The 22,445-nt window shown below is 36.4% G+C and overlaps 1 protein-coding gene across 1 annotated transcript in view; it reads left to right on the forward strand.

Annotated features, from left to right (window-relative positions):
- The window catches only part of CNTNAP5 (contactin associated protein family member 5), a gene marked incomplete at both ends in the record, with an annotated part of 257,470 nt that overhangs the window by 147,843 nt on the left and 87,182 nt on the right, over positions 1-22,445 (forward strand). The window contains 2 exons of the mRNA XM_079539329.1: positions 8,689-8,795; positions 21,860-21,979. Of these exons, the coding sequence (XP_079395455.1) occupies positions 8,689-8,795; positions 21,860-21,979 (227 nt within the window). The remainder of the gene's footprint in view (positions 1-8,688; positions 8,796-21,859; positions 21,980-22,445) is intronic.

Here is a 22,445-nt window from a genome sequence, read left to right on the forward strand (position 1 = left end):
GCTTAAAGCTGTTGACTTTTTGATAGCAAAGTTTAACTGGACAGAGGTAGGACTAAGGAAAATGGAGAAGCATGATACACCCATTTTTGTATTGTTTTAAGTTTTATACACCATTTTTGCTTATGTATTTGAGACTTGATAATCTTGGGATTAAGAAAGGCATCTGTTGAACCTGTCGTTCATAAATGAGCTATGAAGGTAGTCAGAGCCTCCTTTTCTTTAGGCACGGATCCCTGTGAATGCATAAATACATGCATTGCTGTCTGCTATGGGTACTTAATCTGATTGCTGCAGTTATTGTTGATTTTACGCTGATGAAGCTTTCAGTCTGTTGTCCTATCTTTACTTGGCTGGCACCCTGCCCTCACTATAGCAAATACTGACAGTACTTGTCAAGGACAACAGTGAGACCTTCTCTTCCCTTAAACAGCCTAAGGGAAACAAACAAACAAACAAAAAAAGAAAAAAACAAACAAACAAAAAAAAAACCACCACCAAGAACGAAACACAAAGCTCAAAAAAAGAACAGGATTTGTGCTAAATCCATTGTGGTGCATGGTGATGGTGTGTCTTGCAGAGCATCCTGGGAATGCCAGAGATTTGCAATTAGGAATGCAAACTTGACCTCAGACATCTCCTTACAAATCCTGACAGTGTTCATCACTGAAGCATCAGCAGGCGGACACAAACACACACTGCTATTGCCATCCTTATTAAACCAAGATTCATCTGCATATTTCAATTCTCCTAGCAAATACAAGTGGAGAAAACAGTATGTGGTATACATAATAATTACTGCAATGGGATTGGCATTAACAGTTTACTTCGTTAGGGAGAGGCATACTGAGTTGATTCATGAGTTTTCATCTCTGTGCTACTTGAGTTATAGAGCACAGAGAAGTGGAGGAAAGTAGTGTCTTTCATTCCCTACCCTTTTATCCTTGCCCATGTTTTATCTGTGAAAGTTCCTCATATTTTCTAAATAAATTAGCTTCAATGTTCTTTTTTTCTTGCCAAATAGAGGTGACCTTTTAAATCCTGCTTTTTTACATACTTAGTTTGTAGATTCCATTAGATTTTATTATCAGTTTTTACTTGTAAGAAATAATAATAATTTCTGACTTTTTCCTTCTTTTCTTTTAGTACTGAACTTAATATTTGTGTGTTGTACTGTCAAAATGGATCTTTGGGAAATTAATTACTATTACAGGTGAAGCAGGTTAGAATAAATCCGATAAAAGTACAAACTCTTTTTGCATTTCCCAGATCTATTCTAAGATTTAATGTATGCCCTACAGCCAAAACCTAACTTTATATGACTTTTTAAAATTGATCATGCAAATGAGAAAAAAACCTATTTAGTTATGCCCAGTGAGTTTTAATTGTTTACTACAGTCCCAAGGTATGACTGAAAAAGTAAGCACATGATATAACATTCACTAGCCTATAAATATCTGCAGTGCGTGTCATAAGGAATAAAAAAATAAAAAAATAAAAAAAATCTCATCCATTCTTATTCTCTCTACTGTTTCTGTTTTCAGTATTTAGTGTCTTTTCTGCGGAAATGATAATTATTTCACAGCTCAATTTTTTTTTCCCTCTTTCCAAAAGGTCCTCATCCTCTTAACATTTCCCTTTTTGGTTTTATAACAATGAGTCATACCTTTTAGATCCCACTCCTTGAATTTGTCCGGTGATCAAAACCAAGACAAGTTGATGACATTAAAAAAAAAAAAAAAAAAAAAAAAAAGGATGTCATTCTTCCCCTTTAATTTTATTATTATTATTATTATGGATAAATTAAGATGTGTATTTTAATTTTGCCAGTCTATAACATTGTCAGTAGAGTGTTTGAAACAGCACACCTCCAGATGCTGGAATACATGGATATTTTATTTTAATTATTCCACTGAAATGCTATGGGGTCAGATAATTCAGGTTAAAGTGTGTTTGATCTTGTGTCAGTTCTTTGGATGATTATCTTTCTCCTCTCTTTTTGTCTGTCTTGCCTCTTTCAAATGTAGGCTCCAGTAGACATGTTTACAAATAGCACGTAAGAGCACTGAAGATCCTTTCTGTTTCTATTTTAATGAAAGAAATTGAGGACAGGATTTTAAAGAATTTCCCCTTCTCCTTCTAATTTTGGTTCTTTCTAAACACTGATCTTTTGTTTTGTGTGTTGCAAGTTCAGTATTGCCGGAAATTGCTTTTTCATTGAATTTTCCTTAGAAAATTTTACTTTTTCCTTTTTATTAAAAACAAAGCAAAGTAATGGTAAGGGAAGGGAAGGGAGGAATTCTTTAATCCAAACTATGCTGTGTGATGGGAAAACAAAAACAACAACAAAGTATGTTAATGACTTGCTTGTAAGGATAAATGTGCATTGGAAAAGAAAAAAAAGTGGGCAGGGGAATACATGTGTTCTGTGCAGATGAGGAATCCCTTGGTGTCTTTTCCCTGCTGTATGTTCCTACATCACCAATTAAACATGCAAACATATGAATGAATGAAACCATAGAAGGTTGCTCATTTTGGGGTGTGTGTCTTGGAAATCCACTCAACAGCACACTAGTTTTAGGATGGAAAGGTAGTATTTTCAGTAAAACTGAGCACGATTTAAGTAAATGAAATCAATTTGAGCCAACCCAAAATCTGAGTGTCAGATTTTAAATCCCTGAAGTTCTGCAAAACATCTCCACATCTTCTCTGGTTTAAAGGAAGTTCTCTGTAAAATAAGCAATCACACTGTAAGCTGCTACCTCTGAAGAAGAGGCAATTTTCTGTCCTTTGTCTATAATATGAAAAAAAAGTTAATATTCAGTTTATTTGGATGATGTAATGAATCAATTTTGCTTATCCTGAGTAAATTTTAAAGATTTTAGTTTTCCCTGACTTTGTTTCATACATGCAGCTCCATCTGCAGAAAACAATGATTTGAGACCACTAATAGTACACTAGTCTGTAGACATACTGTGTTTCAGAGCAAAATAGGTTCTTCAGACTCATATGCTGCATTCGTATCCTACATCTGAATTGCGGATATGCTGTAAGTTAACTTAGTCCTGTTCTTTTCTAGATAAGTCTGACTATTTTTTTTTTTTTTTTTTCATGTAAAATAAGAAAATAGTGTTGACTTCAAATCTCTATTATGTGCTGTCAGCACAGGGTAGCTAAAATCTGATCCTTGAAATGTGTTTAATAAATGCCATAAGGGCTAATTACCAAAACTAGAACAGCTCTCATAGATTCTTTCCTGTATCTGTGTGACCCATATATGTAGATATAGGAAGATGGTGAAGTTGGAGATATTTACCTTTTGTATTGGAGAGCCTCTCCATTAATGCTGCAGAAAGGCTTTGTCACTGATTGAGGCCCCTGTGTAGAAAGAAGGCAGCTGGAAGGTTGGTAGAGGGCTTTTGAAGTGCCATTTGAAATCCAACTGGCAGGTGACAGTATGTTTTTAGGGGGACCTAAGTAGTGTTTGCTCCCACTGTTAATCATGCAGTGTGCAATCTTATGCTTTATTAAAGGCTAACTGTGGGTGTATATATATATAGTAAAATACCCTGTCCTTGTTTGTTTGTTTGTTTGATTTTTGCAGATAGCTTTTCTGCTTTTGCTTTGTAAAATGATGAATTCTAAATGGAACAGCTGTTTGTACAGGATGGTTTATTTGTCTTTTTTTTTTTTTTTTTTTTTTTTTTTTTTTTTTTTTTTTAAGTTTTCAGATTTATTCATATAAAAACCTGTCTGCTGATGCCAAGCCAAACTGTCAGCACATTTACCTCTATTAAAATGTAGGTGTTCTGACAACAAAGCAAAGAAATGCTGAAAAAATGCCTTTTATCTAAGCATGGATAACAGGCTTTTTTTCCTTGCACTTGCATCAGTCCCTGAACAGCCTCCTCCCACAGTTCTGATGTACCTGTGGGCAGGTAGCCTCAATTTCAGATCTACTAAATTTTGGTCTCATGGTGGTATTCAAGTGTAGAAACTGAGAACCGAATTGTCCAACAGTAGTAGGTGCTTATTTTAAAAGTTTTGTTATTAAAGTTTTGTAAATCTCAGGAATAAGAAAAAACTATCTTTGTGCCACATTATTCTAATGATCCAAAATGCTCTTCTTTAGCTAATTTTATATCTAATAAGTATGGTACAGTAAATGACTTCTAGCACAGAAGAGAAAAGTCGTTTGTTCATGTTACTCTTGTTCTTTTTGTACTCTAACTTTTCTTAACATAATATATTTAGAGAAAAAAATAGAGATGACTTTAAAATTTTAAAAATTTTTTAAATTTTAAAAACAGTTTTTTAAAGTTGTACAGTTTTCTAAAGCTGAATGAAGAGGGAGAACTTGGGAAGTACAGTACAGTAAGGAGAATGTGCTCTGAGTTAAAACAGATCTGGAAAGCATTAATTCTTTGCTGCTTATATTAACATAATGTAGAAACCAAGAGAAAAGAAAGAAGCAACACAAGTTTTGAGGCTTACTATTTCATAATTTTCTCTTCTGCTTTGAGTAGTTCTCTTTAGTTAAGGAGATCTAGCTCACAATATTGCCACAAATGGGCATCCAGAGAAAAGCAGGAATGGGATATGCTTCTTTTGGGGTACCTTCTTTCTAATGCAGTCTAGTCTTCATTTGTTTTCTCTTTGGTAAATCCCTGAAGTTATTATACTTTGTCAGTGTAGGATTTTTTTGCTTTCATCTTACCTTTCCCTTTCAAATACTCGCTTGGAATTCCCTTGCATCCATGTCTTATACCCAAAATGTACATTGGCAAGGAATTTTAAATCCGCCTTTCCACAGAGTAAGGCAAAAAACTGTGCTCTTGTCATTGGTCTGAATCTCCTGAATTTAGTGGGAAGACACTATCAGGGGCAAAAGTAGATTGTTGTGATAACATCACGAGTTTCATTGTACGTGAATGCTAACTATATAAAATCATCACTGTTAATATTCCATGTTGTTGGTTTTACATGAAATAGCCACTGCCCTGAAATAAGAAAACATGCTGAAAGGATGGGAATTGGCAACAATTTAAAGCAAATGCTGCATTGGAAAAGATGCTTCTCACTTTTGTATCTTTTCTTGCTACAATATTATTGAGTTGCCTCAAAATGATACAAATTGAGTATCTTAATATTGGAAGCATGCCCTCTGGTGTGTGGTTTTTGTGGTTTTTCTTTTTTTTTTTTTTTTATGGTGGATTTTTCTTCCTCTCAGATTTTTTTTTTTTTCCCCCTCTTTATTTGGGAGGAATACATAGTGGTATAATCAGGATGTGTTGTGCCGATTGTAAAAAAAATCTGTGCAGTGCTTATTGAAAGTACCAGCTTTATTTCCAGTCAAGTGTAGAAATACGTAGAATCCCTTCAGCCTTCCCACTCAGGTAATTTTGCCATTGTTATTTCTTCCTTGTTCCTATCAAAGGGCCAAAATTTGCTTTCTCATATCTATGTGGCTTGTGCTTTGAATTTAAAAGAAGCGCATACATTTTTGGAGATGTTTCATCTACGGATAGTGAATGCTTTTGTGCAGGCTTTGCTTAGTGCTCCCTTAGATGGCTAACGTATGTGTTTTCTAGCTTGACTGAAGGAAGCAAAACTTTATTTGGCTCATTCATTTATTTATTTTAAGAAGACTCATTCACCATGAGATATTTTATGAATTAATCTGGAAGATCAGAGTCCCTGGACTGTCAAAACTTGTTTTAGACAAGTCATTAAATTTCAAAGTGTTCTATTTATCATGTTAACAAAAAAATCAGTCAATTTCTGTGCTCCTTTCAGTTACTAATAGGTCAGAAGCTGCTTGATGCAAATTTTTGTCTATGGAACTTTCTATGATACTACTGTGATCTTTGCTAGAATTGCTTAATTTCACTAAAATGCAAATATGAATCTAAACTTTAAATATATATATGTATTTGAATGCTTCAATATAATGATCCAGAACAATAAGCAAATAAAACAACCTATGATTTATCCATGCCTTGATTAATTTTAATCATAGCTATTTCTTAATTTAGACCTCTCCAATAATTAGGGTAAATTTTGCTTCTAATGAGAACACAACTGCTTGCTTAGAATGGGATTATGATAATTATTAGAGTTGCAGAGAAATTTGTTCCATAAGCTCTTAGAGGGGTTAGTTATCTGACCAAAACCAAGATCAGTATGGTTGGTGCTAATTAAAGCAAATAGACTAAGGAATAAAAAAGATTTAATTTTGAATTTATGAATATCATTAAAAGCTTACATGGCTAGTTTAACTTGTGTTATGCATTGTTGGGGGAAGAAAGAGCATCTGCATTCATAAGACAAACAGAAATGAGAAGTGACCTTCAGTTTTGTAAAGCCTTTATAAGCAAGTTGTTTTAATGGAATAAATGTGGCTAAGCCTCTGATATGGGCCTTTGGCAAACCATAAATGGTGAGTAATTAGCTCTACTGTTTGGGGTTAATTAATAAGAGATAGCTTAAAAATAAGCAGAAAATATGTTTGTCCAATACACTAGTAATGTAAATTACGATGATAATAAATTGCTGGTATTTTTTTTATCTCTTTGTAGAGGTTTATAAACGTCAGCCATTTCTTGTCTTCAGAACCCTTATGACGTGAATATAGCTACTTCTCTTTTGCAGGTGACACAAATGCATGTTTATAACCAAAGAGCTGGTAGAAGTGAAGGCAATATGCTGAGGGCAAAGGCAGGCATGACCAAAGTGTAAACGTGAGCAAATATCTCTTCCAGGCAGAATTTATATATAGGTAGATATGTCACTGTAAAGCTGTTGAGCCACAGTATTTCTTCTTCAGCCTCTGGGGAAAAGCAGATGGGAAGGTGCTGTTTTGAGAGATTTTGCACCATCCGGTCCTCCCTGTGAAATCCCATAGGCTGCTCTTGCTTCTTCAGAAATGACCCATAGCTTAATATCTTCTCCATTACCAAGAGGAGATGCAACAGCAGAGGGGCTACTTCAGCTGTCACTTTACTGGCTAGATGATTCCACAGCATACAATTGAAAAGCAAAATCTCATCCTTTCTCAGATTACCCTGTCAGGATGAGCGAAGTCAACAGCTTTGCTCATCCCTTCTGTCCTTTAAAGTGTCTGAATAAAAATCCTGAGAAATGGTGTACACTACAGACTAACAGACAAGTTGGAGTTTTAGATGCATGTTCTTACTTCCCTTGCAGTTCAGCTCAGGTTCAACCTCACAGTTTTCACCCAGTTGTTCCTTACAATATTGCTAGAAACTCCTTGATGAGCAGGAAAACTAGGCCTACATTTACCTTCTCTTCCCTCATTCTATATTTGAGCCCAATTATTAGTGGAAGCTATAAAGTTGATTTTTAAAAGCAATGTATCTTATAATTGCCTCAGTAGATGTTACTGACAATTTTAATAACATATTCTCGTCTTGAATTTCTTATGTCTCTAATATTTGAATAATAAATAATGACTGTATTGATTAAGCAATAATAAAAATGAAATAATCTTTCACTTGATATTTTATCTGTGTAATTATATGACCACTAGTGACATGCCAGTTTTCTGTTTCCACACAAGTGTGCTTTAATTGTCAGGATTCTCAAAGAAATGTGTTGAAGGACACAATTAAAGACAACGTGCACAGTTAAATGCAAAAAAATGTTTGCTTGGGATGAGATAATCTACAAGAAAGTCAGGTCTTCAGCTGGTACAAACCGAGGTAGCTTCAGTGACTTTGTCTCTTGCTAACACTGTTGAAAAATCTGGGCTATAAAAAGGATTTTGAAGTTCTGTTTACAGCCAAGCAGACCCTAATGAAATGCTGACATGCGTGAGATGGATTGATTGTCTGTTTTCTATCTACCCATCACAATTGAATCAGTGGTATAAATAAGTTACTCAGCACACAGTGTAAAGGAGATTATCTAATATACAGTAAGGGGAAAAAAAAAACTAAAAGGGAAGAAAAGATGAACAATGCAATAAGCTCTGTTACCACATAGGCTGGTGTAACTCCATTATTCTGCCTGCATTTACACTGCTGTTGTTCAGATCAGCATTCACTTCTTGTCTTAGAAATTGAATTTATCTCCCACAGCTTTTGTTTTTGCTCACATCCCAAGTTACATGCTGCTATGCCACTTTTTTCTTTTAATAAGTTGTTTTGTAATAATTCTTTGGAGGCATACCAACTGAAACAAGGAAGAGAGAATACAAAACTCGTAATTGAAGCATATTTTCCCCTTCACTTCAGAGATTTCCATGAGATTTGTATTATCACAAAATGTAATGCAGCCTAATTTCAATAACAATCCCTGTTTAATGAGAAAACTGGGGATTCTTCTTTGAAACAAGATTTCAGGAGCATTTTCACCTGTTATTTTTATTCTTTTGCTCTCACATTGTGGCACTTCTTGCTGACGAGCGGAGACAAGTTGAATATTTTTTTGGAGAGTGATCTTTACTTGCTTATTGACTTTATGAAACATTGTTGTCTTTAGTGCTTGCATTCGAAGTGAATCAAAAATTAGAGGAATAGTAATAATTTCAGGTACTACACAGCAATGCAGCTCTGGGAAACTCTTCCATGAATGGGGAAGAGGGACAGTTCTTTTTGTGTGTTTTGTGTGTGTTTTATTTTTAATGAAATATTTATAATTAATTACCTTTTAAAAACTGTCTTTAATTAGATGTTTGCCTAACTACTGTGAGCATGGAGGAAAATGTTCTCAGTCCTGGACCACCTTTTACTGCGACTGTAATGACACGAGTTATATGGGGGCAACCTGTCATAACTGTAAGTAAACCCACGTGTTCAATGTTTTCTACTACGGCTGGTATCTCAAAGTGAGTGTAAGTCAGAGAGGAGTTTTATGAAAGATAATTGTATATCATAGGATGCTATAAGCTGTGACATAGCTATGCCAGGTCAAGAATTGGTCTAGGAGTACCCACAGAAATCCACTTGTACATATGTTTATTTATGGACAAATATTTTGGAGAAAACAAAACCTAATTGTTTTAACTGTTTTCTACATTCTTTCCTACTTTGTACATTGATTTGGAAAGTCTTGCATTCATTTATATTATATATGCATCACTGGCATGTTGGTCATTAGATTTTCTCACTGGTGACGTATGAGGGGAAACGGCCTCAAGTTGCTCCAGAGAAGGTGTTCAGGTTGGATATCAAGAAAAACTTTACAGAAAGGGTTGTTAAGCATTGGGATAGGCATCCAAGGGCGGTGATTGAGTCACTATCTCTGGATGTGTTTAAAAACCCTTTGGATGTGGTGCTTAGGGACATTATTTAGCAGTCTTGTTAGATTTAGGGTAGTGTGGTTAAGTTGTGGTTGAATTTGATGATCTTGAGGGTCTTTTCCAGCCTGAGCAATTATGTGACTATGTTTCATTGAATTTAGCTAGGCTAAGATGGGTGATGTTAATCTCTTGTTGGGATTTTAAGTTAATTTTGGCACCAGTAATGAATATCTGATATAAAAATTATTCGCTTTTTGTTAGTCTGTCTTCTATTGCTATTTTGCACCAAATGTGTAGGCCAGTAGAGGGTATATGTGCCATCTTTGTTATATGTTATCTTGAAGCTCAGATTGCAAGCATTTTGGCGAACGATTTAGATTGCTGCTATTAGGCAGGATACAGGATCTGAAATGCTGGCAGTACATGAAGCATGCAGCTACTGAAATCCACGGCAGTGAGTATTAAGGTGATTGAAAAACTTTAAGAAACGTACCAAATGCAGCACACTGGTAATTCTAACAAAAAATATAGAAAGGAGAAAATGGAATAACGTCAGTTCATAAAGCTAACTAAAAGAAAAAACAACGACAACAAAAAAAGCCAAAATGAATGCAAAACTGGAGAAAAAGGGGTGTGTAGCAGTTCTAAGAATACAGCTGTCTCCAGGTGTTTGCTGAACACTCAGGGGGCAGACTGGGTAAGACTGATAAGAGATTAATTTTTCTGTTAAGATAAAAAGTAGAGGAGGAGATATTCAGTGGTATGAAGCTGAGAATATTGGCAACTGTACTCTAATTCAGGAGATCCTAATTATTTGCTAATTAATAATTACATCTTTTGTGGTGTGGAGTCTGTAGTAAATGGAGGAGGTAGTTGAGAGGTCTTTTTATAGATTTGCCTTCCAAGCTGAGAGCACCTGACCACTACATTGTAAGTACAAAGGAAGCTAAGCAGTACAAAAATCATCTGGATTATACCAAGTCAGATTGAAGGATGTGAAGAAAAATGAGTTTATAGTTTGGAAAAGAAGAATTACTGTTTGCCCAATGTTTCTGTTGTTCCAAAAAGCATGTGAGCTCACTGTGGCTTGTTTCTGAAGGAGGAGACCATATTTATTGCTCAGGGCTGGTTCTTGGCTAGTTTTCCATACAAACATTCATATAGAGTTAGTAAAGCCTCTTCTATGAACTCATGTATGTGCTGTCCCTCAGCTCTAAAGGCACATAGAGACCTGCAGTTATTTAAGGTTTACTGATGTAAAAACTGCTCTGAAAAGTTTCTTGAGAAGATCTATGTTAAGACTTTACAGCAGATCAAGCTGTGCACACGTGATATACAGCTATTCATCTGCTGAGCTTATTTACAACCATATTAACAACTAATTTGATTCCAGCTGGATTGTGGAGCCAGAGGTCCTGTAAGCCAAGCAACACTGATAAACAGCAACATTAAACCAGAGGAATGCATTCATCTGCTTGAGATGTCTGATGAAATCATTTCAAAGCCAGTGGGCAAATGTTGGTTGCTGATAAGACACCTACAGAACAAGAGACGTTATCGCTTTCAGCTGATAGTGGTTGACATACAGGAGTAGCTTGTAGCAGGGTGAATGAAAGTCTCAGATCTGATCACAGTACTATACCAGAATATCCTCGCTATATAGGCAACTCCTCCAATCATGTAATTCAGTGTAGTTCTATCAAAAGCAAGCATCTAATTTCTCAAGTTTTGAAACATTATCTCAACAGGTTTTGATTTTTACTACAACATGAAAGCTAACAGGCCTGAAATTAAACTAGAAATATTTTATTTATTTACTTATTTGTACAAAACTGCCCTTCAGACATAAGTTTGCACAGAAACAGTGGAAAGATTTAAATGACAATCTGCTGCAAATCAAAATTAGTGTGAGTAGTATCATTGTCAGCTGTATTTCCTCTCTTCTAGAGTTGCATCAGTGTGATTTTTTTTTTTTTTTTTTTTTTTTTAATCTTTCACTGGTATGAGAAGGCAAGCCTGTAAGAAGTTTGTCTTGGTTTCAGGAAGAACTGTATCATGCATATTTACAAATCAGAATTAAATGATTTATGTTTTATCAGCTCTGACTGGGGGATCTTACCATTTAAGAAGGGATATCTGAAGATACATTGACCCTGACTGTATGCCTTCATTTGTAAAATTGTGAGTGATATATTTCATGTTCAATAATTAAGCAATCTCAGTGGTTTCTTCCAAGAATTCATGGGACGCACTGGATCCCACTGTGAGGAACAGCTGATAGTATAGATTATCCCTGCTCCAAAGAGGTTTTCCTTCATGTTTTTGAGGGCAGAAAACATCCCGATGCATAGGATGGAGTATCAGAAAGTCTTCATCAGCATCACGTGCAATGATTTTAGTCTACCAGGTACATAATTATTATGATGCTTCCTTGTAGGCAAAAAGTAAAAACGTATATTAAAAAGAGGAAGAAATGGAATGCTCACAGACATGAAGGAGTTATGTGGGAGAAAGCAATAATGTACTTGTTTGAAAAATATAAGGTTGTGGCCAGAGTAGTCTTGACATTTTTGACAGGGCAAATGCCAAAGTCATGACAGGTAGACTGGTTGGTAATATGCTGTGAAAAGCAAGGATAAATAGTTTGCCTTTGACACAACAGAAGGAGAGTAGACAGTGGCAGGACAGAACAATAAGTTGATAGAGAAGACACAACTGGGACAATGTTTGCATGACCACGCCAGATAAATGGGACAAGATTGTGTCTGCCATGACTCGAAATGGGTATAGCTGAAATTCAAGTTGTGTGGATGAAGAGCAGAAGCACACATTTCAAAATAAATATAAAAAACTAGGTGACCTGCGCATATAATCCTTCCAGATATAGTCTTTCCAGCAGCAATTCATGTGCTTCAAACCTCAGGCATCCTCCTGCTCATTCAAAATCCCTTCTGATTCTGATAGATCTATCAGAATCAGTTACAGAAGATATGGCAATCTACCTTATCCAGATGAGGGGCCACCAACAAAAGGGTGTAGGGTCATGTACCTTTTAAATAGATATTCCACATCAGACAGGTTTCACCTTGAAGTCTCATTTAGTCCTGCTTCTCCTCTTCTCTTGTCTGAACTTAGCTGTCTATACAAATAACAAATCCTTTAGTGTTTTTTGGATTTCTGTGACATATAGGAGGAGAGTGAAGGCAGGTTGTTTGCTTGTGCAGCTTGTTGCCCGATGCATAAGCCCATTTCTCTTAGTAACCACTAATTCTCCTTCACACATTTCCACGTGGAATATTTACTAACACCTTCCAAGTCTTCCCGTCACCCCAGTGGAGGAAGAGGATTTGAACTTACCTTTCATCCTTCCAGCTTCCAATGGAATTCATGTCTCCTTGCCAGCTTGTCACAGCACGGGTTAGCAATGATGTGGACATGCAGTACAGTGGGAAATAAGGAACTTGTGCTGACTATCCCCAGATACTCATTTCACTGCCTAGTTTAAGGAGATAAGTCAGGGAATAAACCCATGTGACATGCTCATCTATGAGTTTCACTGTGCTTTGATTTCTCTTCCTCTGTTGGGAATAACATTCAATCTGCAGGTATACTGGAAGGTGCATAATCCATATGTTATAAAGAAATGATACGGTTTATTTCTCTTGAAACTACTGTTTGCTTTCTGCTTCTTGAGCTGATCCAGACTTAAGACAGTGCTTTGAGCATGCAGTCTTTGTTTCAAGCCTGTAAAATGCCTGGTTTTGATTTCTGGTTAATCTTTTAAATGTGCATCACCCAGCTTGTATTTACATAGGTTAGGAGTTTAGCTGGGTCAAAAGCTTAATTAAATATGCTTTCCCAGTTCTTCAGTGTGGTGTGTAGCCTACTGATCTGTCAGCTGCTGCACTTCACTGCTACATGTGTGAAACATGGCAGAGTATATGGTAATGTAATCTTTGTTTTCTGTTTTTCTATTTTAGATAGAAACACTGATTTTAGTGAACAGTGTAGGAAAAAGGTCTGGGCAGGGTTCAGCTCATTTAGTTTTCACTCTCAGGTGAACATCTTTGTGACATCTAATCTAAGTTAGTGATCTCACCTCTGCAACAGAGTGAGCTATTTTGTGAAGTTAATTGCATTGTATAACAGGGTGTCCATGGCAGGAACCACCTCTGCAATGTGCCAGTTTGTCTATTGGCTCCAGTTGCAGGCTGTCCTACCTTAGGCAAATAGTAGGCACTGGATCAGAGTTATAGGTGTATATATACAGAGAGAAAAGAACAGAGAGAGGAATTGTAGGTGTATAGATAATGTTTTAATTGGAAGGTCACAGTTTAAAACCTGAACAGTCATCTCTTTCATGCTGTTAAATCTGCTTGTAATTACCATGTGACAGAGAAAGCAATAGACCACTCTAAAATAGCCCTGAGATACAGACTGTTATCATTTTATTGCAAGGTAATGATTGGTAATTTCCTCTTTCTGTGACTTATGTTACTCCTTTACAAAGCCTCATCTTCCCCTTCTGTATTTCTGTTATTTTTATGTATGACAGTTTTCAAGATGACCTTTAGTCTTTTTTTATTCCAAAGAATACTGAACATTGATATAAAGGATGATGAGAAATATAGAATAATGGTTTTATTCTTCATGTTCTGGGGATGACAACATGTCCCAAAGCTTTGCAAGGTGATAATTAACGAAATATAATTTAATTCTGGATGTTTGCTTTGGTGTGTGATCTATCTTGCGCATACAGGCATGTGTCTTACTGGCCTAGGTAATTGCTGGAGGAAAGATCCATCTAATAATGGAAATGTCATAAAGTCGCTGAACATGGCATAAACTTAACATGACTTCAGGCTTTGAAAATGTATTTTTTAATACTAATATACTTACTGAATATGTAATTTTCATCTGAAGAACTTAATATAACTTCAGCCAGATCCTTAGAAGCCCTGGAATTGCATCTTAAAGAGCCAGCCCTGGATTTCATAATTCTCCTGTGTTTCAAAGCAGGGAGATGTTTCGCAGTTCACTGGCTCGGCAGTCAAAGTTCAGAGAGCTTCAGTCTGCCAGATGTCTAATGGTGAATCTGGTCATGTAATTTATATGTCCTGAGGAGCCAATTCTCCTGTTTGTCCTGTTGGATATTCTGATATATTTTTCCATGTGTATTTAAAAACATTTCTATTCTTTAACTTAAAAAAAAAAAAAAAAAAAAAAAAAAGTTTAATATTCATATCAAAGGCTTTGGTACAGTACTTGATATTCCTGCACATTTTTGTTCACATCATGGTTCTGACATATGAATTTTCATTGTTTATTTTATAATAAGATACTGTCTTATTATTGTTCTCCCCTCAGTTTGTGTGAGTTGTATGTCTGTGTTTCTCAGTAGCATTTGTTTAAAAAAACAAAAATCAGAATATGTGGGAGACTGAGTCAGTACCATTTGAAGGCTGCCTTTGTCAGGCACAGCTATGACCCTACAAATGCCAGTACTTTAAGAGTAAGGCTGAAATGCTATGCTTGGTGTCCTGCAAGTTGTCAATTTTTACCTGCCCTCCAGCATTACTCTTAACAGTGTAGATCTCCCTGACTGCACTCTCAGCGCAGCAAGACATGCAGGTCACCCTGCATCAGCTACAGGCTGCAGAGGGCAAGGGTCTGACACAGCTGCCTTCAAGCCTCAGTAGGGAAGCAACAGAGTATGGGCTTATGTGGCCTTTCCCTATCCAAGGCCAGGGACAGCCATCATTTGAATTGTAAGAAATGGTGTAATCCCATATTGAATGGAAGGTTCCCTTCCCAACATCTATTTAGGTGACACTGTGGTAGAAGTCTTTTTAAAGCTATCTGTGGAAATAACACATTATTTATCAGGTGAGTAAATACACATTTTTAAAAGGTAAAATAAGCCATCTGTCATCTGTGTACATCAGAGTGGGGACTGTATTAGTCTGTCAATAGCAGGGCTGTCGAAATCCAGTTTTGGAGAGTGTAAATTTCATTTTCTGGCATTTAACAAGGCAATTGTAGTATAGGGGTAACAGTAACAACCATTCCCAGAGTTCATAGCTTGTATAAATCCCTCTGCTGTAGAAAAGAGAATAGAAGAAATCTACGATTGCACACCGCTTAGTCGATTTGTTATTTAGAAAAATCTGTGACTGAATGCTCATTATTTTGAGCCTGCAAGAGCAAATTTGTCAGGCTGGAGGTGTATAAGTAGAGGGTGAAATAGCCATCTCCAATCTGTCTGCCAGGAGTTCTGAGAATTTTGTTGTGAACGCTCAATTCAGTTTGTGGTGAGTATTTGTGCTTATCAGCTTATCCAAGATCAGGTCATGGATGGTTGCATATGCAAAGAGGATCCTCAGATCTTTCTGGACTTTCTGGTCTTATCAGAATATTTTTTTTGCACCTGAGGCTGCATTGTAATAATGGTTATTATTCTAAGAGTTAATTTTACTTTTTGCATTGAAGGTTCAAAGTATTATGAAGTAAATAAATGAGTCTCAAATGATCCACCAGCATGTATTCTGCCTACAGTATTCCATGATTGTGCAATTGTTAGGTGTGGAAAAAGCAACATGCATCTCTGCAGTATTCTATCTGGGGACTGAATGATGTTAGCTTATGCAAATGACATCAAGAAATAATGTTCTTTAGGCATATTTAACTTATTATAGCACCATAAAATGTAATCTCCCTTTGAGTAATTGAAAATTATCAGCTGCTTTTATTAGATTATGAGAATTCTATCTAGAAATAGCAATATCACTTCCCATTTTGGTAGTCATAACTAGTGCAACCCAAAGTTAAGATAAAAAAGAATTGGTTGTGATTTGCAGTTTACAGTTTTGGTTTTATCTTTATTGGTAACATACGTGTGGGTGAAGGAGAGAGAATAATCTTGCCCAGTCTCCCAAGGTAAAACTGAAGTCCAAGTGTAGCTTCAACCTTTGTAATGGGTCCAGCGCCCAGGGAGTGGGTCTAATGGGTGAATAATAGGTTAATTCTTTCACTGAAGAGACTTCAAACATGTTGCTCCCTAAGGGTCATTTGCCAAAGATCAATTAGTTGTACCAGAAACAGACTTATCTCTTGCCAGGATAGAGTCAGGAATGGAAAATGAGGTGAAAGTGGTCTGGAAGAGAGGTTTTGTAAATTAGGAACACAGGGCAGAGGAAACAGTGTTGTTAAGTACTAAGGAATTATATTAAAGAGTTACATGCAAGGAGTTCAGTAATGAAACAGCAAATGTGTGCTTAGTGAAGACTAACTTGACGGCAGACAAACTGTTAAGGGCAAAAAGAGATTGGGATCCAGTGTCAATACAGTAACAGGTTGTCAGAACAGAACTGGATAGAAACATCTTTTATTGGAAACAATTGAGAAGCTTGACCTTGCAAACATTTGTGCTCAGATAGCACAAGTGTCTCCTGTTAGTGCAGCACAGTGGGAATACAATCTCTTCTAGTTTAAGGACAATAATTAGAACAGCTGGATTAACAGGTTTCAAATACTTTAGAGTGAACACTGACAAAATTGCTTGCACTTAATACCATTCAAGCTCTCACAGCTTATTGAATTAAGCCTGGAGTTTCAACTGCAGAGCTGAGCTAAGAAGGATATGACTTTTCGGGGGGCAGAGAGTTCATGAGTGTGCTGACCATAAAGGCACTTGATGCAGGAGTTAGAAAATGAGTTCTGTAGATAATTTTACTCAAAAGTTTGAAGCTGATTCTTAAATAGGCATTCAAATCCTTTTTGGCTTTGAAATCTTGAATCATGAATCTATGTCTTGGACATTGATTAATCAAAGCATGTTTAGAGTTTTGCTGGCAGCCTTCCATAGGGAGGCTACATATGTAGTGTATGTAGAGTCTTGGAGAAAAAATTACGGGATGCATGCATCTCAGTATCAGACCGTATTTTTTATTTTTGATCTCATGAATCTTCATATCTCTGGAGATATAAGAAACCATCTAGAGTTGAGTGTTGTTGCTCTGGCTGAAAAAAAATATGTTTTTTCTTTATAAATGCTGAACAAAATTTCATATACCATTTCTTAAACACTCGGGAAGATGAAAACTGAGAATGAAAGTTAAAGATAGCTATTATGATTGGTGAACATCAAAATTAATACTTGGATGAAATGAGGAGTTGTTGGACTGAAAAGCTAGCGTCATTTGAGATACTTAAGACTGCAATCTATCTCTGAAAATATGGATGTGGAGGTGGATCATTTTGAACTCTGTCAATACTGTGTGTATCTGCACAGGATCAGCACAGCTTGTACTGGCAAGTAGACAAGAGCACATATAGCACTTAGGGAAGCAGCTCTTGATATGAAGGATGAGGCTCTCAGGCTGCATTAGTTTAAGTAGCCAGATCTGTGAGGATTTTAGATTTCTTTGTAAAATACAGCAGTAGCCCTTAAAAATTTCCATGGAGTACTGTCCTATGTGAGCTGCAAAAATGTGACTAAGTAAAACACATTTCTAATCGCCAAATTCTCGTAATAAATTCGGTTCTAATATTAAATACTCTTACCTGCCATATCTGACTGTATTATTCAAACCATACATGCAGAGGGACAGCACAAGTTAGTGTGTGTTGCTGACAGCTCTTTCCAGCGACCACTAGAATAATGCAACTCCTTGAAGCAGACAATTTCACATCCAACTGCCTGCAGAAACTCTGTGGTAGGGATTGCAGTGCTGTTGCTCCATGATCACACACCTTGCTTCTAAAAGTGCCTGAAGATGTGCAGCAGGGGCTGAAAATCACAAATTACAATTTTCTGTGGTTGGGGCTCAGTGTAGCAAATATCTCTGGGAAGTCGTCTTTTTGTCTTCAGTGGTTGATACCAATCAATAGTGGTCCAAAAAAAAAAAAAAAAAAAAGTGTGGGACAGTTAGAAAAAGAACACTGATCGTGTTTCTTTGAGAAAAATGGCATCTTATTGGTTTCATTTTTGAAAAAGGATTTCAAGAAGTGCACAATTAAACATTTTAATGAGTAAATGAGTTCTCAATGCGCATTCATTTTTTTTAGTCCCATTTTGGTAAACATTTTGAAGTTTGTAAACAAACTTGAAAGCGTGAATGTGAACACTATTAAAAATGCTTCAGAAAAAAAGGAATAGCTTTTAATTTAAAATTTAAAATAATGCTTGAAAATTGTTGCCAATTCTACTCAGAATGAACTGAGATGAAATGCTCTTCTTTATTAAAAAAGGTGTAATTATTGTACATGTTTTTTGACATTAAAACGTACGCATTCTTTCAATACTTCCATAATTACAATTGTTGCTTGCTTTTTAAAAGTTAGGCCCTGTAATGTGCATAAATGAGTGGTGACTCTTTAATGACAACTACAGTAATGATTTCCTGTTCCCAAGATAACAAACATCTTCATCACATCAAAGAACTTTGGCACAAAGTGAAACATAAATCTGAAGGCAATTCTCTAAACTAAGGCTCTGGGATCTTAATAGTCACAGTTGACTGTCTGGTTTTCACTTTTGTGTGACATTTCTGATTGCAAGACGTGACAAATGACTATGAAGAGATCTTGTATTTCATTGAACCATAAGATGGCTTCATGTTGTTGTCAATGGAGTAATAAGGCTTTTTCAGCAAATGGAATTCTGTAACTTTATTCTCAAGCAATCAACTCAGCCTGCAAAAATGATGAGGAGAACATGGAATGGATGGTGCACATGAAATGTCTGAGAAGGGATCTGCCAATGACTGAAAATATCATTCAAATATCATTTTCTTCCATATAGCATAAAATAGGAAGGGGAAAAAAAGACCTGAAAGCAATGGCCTATCTGGTTTAGAAGTGTAGTACCAATTGCCTAAGATACAAAACTTGAGATGTGCAGCCACAGAATGATCTGTACAATAAAACAATTATTCTTTAACTCATGATAATTAGAATATGTTTTATGTGCCATAACTTGAGGTTTTTAGCTTTTTCAAACTTCTACTGCTGTTCCCTAATATCTGCTGTTAGAATACTCATTTAACCAAAGGAAAAACATAGCAGAATAATTTTCTTCTGACAAACATAACAAGCTTCACAGAAGCTTGCACATCCTTCCTGACTTATGCCCCTTAAGCACCTCTAGTCTGAATTCTTGTTCTGTTCAGCCTTTTCTCCCTCCTCTCCCCAAAAAAGAAGATGCAGTGACAAAGAGGCTATCTGAAGTGAATAGATCATCTCTGTTTGTGTCTGTCCATATTATTAATGGTTGAATCTTCACATCTTTCCTTACTAATTTAAAAAAGAAAAAAGAAAACATGTAGGCTCCAGCCAACATGACAGTCAAAAACCAGGAAAACACGAAGGAATAAAAAGTTTATGATGAAGAATGAGTTTCTACCTGTGACAGTTCACTGACAACATATTCTTTTTATGTATCTGCTCCTTGCACTATCCTTTATCTTCAAAAATACTCACCAAACAATTCAGGAGAGGCAGTTGGCATGGTTCCTAATGAAACAAGATAAAGTATTCTGTAATGATGATGACAGCAAATTCACTAAATGTACTGCAGCTTGTGAACTCTGCAAATTGATCAAACCAAGATTCCTCGATTGCTTACTTAATTGACTGTTACACTTTCTCTCCTGCCTCTCAGCAGCCCAGTTGCTTTTCTCAGCACTTTGGCAACTTATGGACTCCCTGTTTCCTCCTCTAGTTATGAATACTGGAAGAAATGAAGGCCCAGCTGGATGTGGCCCTCAGCAGCCTGGTCTGGTGGTTAGTGACCCTGCACATAGCAGGGGGGTTGGAACTAGATGATCATTGTGATCCTTTTCAATCCAGGCTATTCTATGATTCCTTGCATCGGCCTAATGACCTTGAAGAAGGAGCTGTCTTAATTAACTTCTTCATAGAATGGATATTAATTGAAGAACTATCCTACCAGATGCTGAGTACCCTAAGCATTTTTGTAACTCTGGGAAGTGTAGTACCGTGCTTATTTAGCACTCCTGCCTGCAAAAGATTTTTTGTTGGAAATGTACAGGACAAAAACGTATTTCAGCCAGTGGTACAACTCATTGTTTTGGAGAGACTGTTACTTCATAGTGATGTGATCCCTTAGAATTGTGGTTCTGTTTTGTTGGCAGAAGCAAAGAAATTTCCAAATTTTGTTAAAAATCTTAGTGATGATTGTCTATTGTAGAGATTTCTTCATACTAAGAAAAATGAGTCAGTGGTCAAACTAGTCTGCTTCAGGTTGGCCATTCAAGTCTTTCTGAAACTTGCTTCATTGGGGAAACTTCCTCTAGGGAAACTGGGGGAAAGAGGGATGCCAGTTTTTGTGCATGCACAACACTGGGAATGAGGAATTATTCCTGCCTTGTGCAGAGCGATTGCTGCCTTCTACAGAAGAGGCTTAGATGGCATTTAAAAAGTGGTGAAGATATGCTCTGCCTATGCTCAGTCTGCAAATCTTCTGATCCTTTCAGATGAAAGATACCGGGAATTTTGCAGTAGTATTTACGACCTCAACTCAGCAAACATTATGTATATCAATTTTAAGTGTAGTGCTCTGATGCCTGAAGAATTGAAGGGGCTTGGGGAAAAATTTACAAGTGTCTTACAAATGGCCTATTCATAAGTTCCCCTGGGTATGTTCCAGTCTGTGTAACTCATGTATTTGCAGTACGATGATGTGTGAATGTGCAAATAGTGGTTAAGATGCACTCATAAAATTAAGGGGCAAAGAAAAAGATAGTTTTGACCTTGTAACAACCAAAAATGATGTCCAAATATATTGCTGTGTGTTTTGCTAATGGTAGCTCTCAGAAGCTTACCAAGAGAGCATTTGCTTACATTTCTGTTACTGTCAACCAAGTAACTGTCTCAAAGAAAGAAAAAGGAAGGTTCTGATCCATGTGTTAAGTCAGTCTGATTTTTATTTGTTAACAGATAGCTGAAAAATTGTAAGCTTGTTTTTACTAATGATGTGGGTTCTCATAGGCAATATCCTCCAGAAGAAAAATATTGATAAGCAGAAAGGAAGAGCTGGTTGTGTAAAAATAGGACTAAAGCATAAAGATGTCTCCCTGGATGGAAGACATACCTGAGCTCAAGCTTTTCTGCTAGACGAAATAGCTTATTTTCATTTGGAGTAGTAGAAGTGACAGGAAAGCTGAGAACTAAAATTGTCTTTTATCTTGACAAGACTTAAGTGCTTGTCCAAGTAATAAATAATGTATATGCATGTGTTTGTATATGTGCATCTGAAATATCATTATGTTGATGTGTGTGTATATCACTCCCCTATTGAATGGGAACACCTTTGAACATTCTTATTTCCTTAGGTTTTCACATACTTTAGAATAAGAACAACATTCATACTTATTAAAGCAGTGCCTACTCAAGTTCATGAAGGCAGCTACCTTCATGCCTGAATTTGAGCAGAAACTCAGGACCAAATGCAGTAAATTTTCACATGCTAGGCAGCAGTAAATCAAAAGGTTTTATTCCAGCAGTGTTTCAAGAAATGCTGTTATCTATAAAAGGTTTTCCCTCTGTTTATGTGAAACATTTTCTGTATCTCTTTTTAAGCCATCTATGAACAATCATGTGAAGCTTACCGGCACCAAGGGAAGACGTCAGATTTCTTCTACATTGACTCTGATGGAAGTGGACCACTTGGACCGCTTCGGGTTTTTTGCAATATAACAGGTAACATGTTTAACACGTAATGTTAAAGACTTAACTCTGCACTTGGTGCTTTATGCAGGCTCTAATGTTATTGTCATGTCTGTCATTGTGCTTATGAAGAAGATGCCAGGACCATTATTCCTTCAGTAGTGGAAAAAACAGAGAATTGGTAGTAACTGAGGTTTGGTTTTGGAGTGTTTCCTTAAATAGGATCCAAGCAAAATTGATTTCTAAACCTTAAGCTTAAAGGGCTCACTTCCTCCTGTTATTACTAAATGATATTAACAATGGTATTTGCACCTTGTAAAGGGCACAGCATAATATCATAACTTTTAGTGAGATGTCTGTGGTTTTTACTAAAGATCTGGAGACTTAGAATTCAAGCTTTCTTCAGTAACTGAGTAGGTCTTTTGCTTTAGTAAAACACTACATGTGGAATTCAAATCAAATCCTGCAGAAATAAATCCATTACATGGAGTCTGGACCA

The sequence above is a fragment of the Tetrao urogallus genome, assembly GCF_951394365.1.
Source record: "Tetrao urogallus genome assembly, chromosome: 8".
NCBI lineage: Eukaryota > Metazoa > Chordata > Aves > Galliformes > Phasianidae > Tetrao > Tetrao urogallus.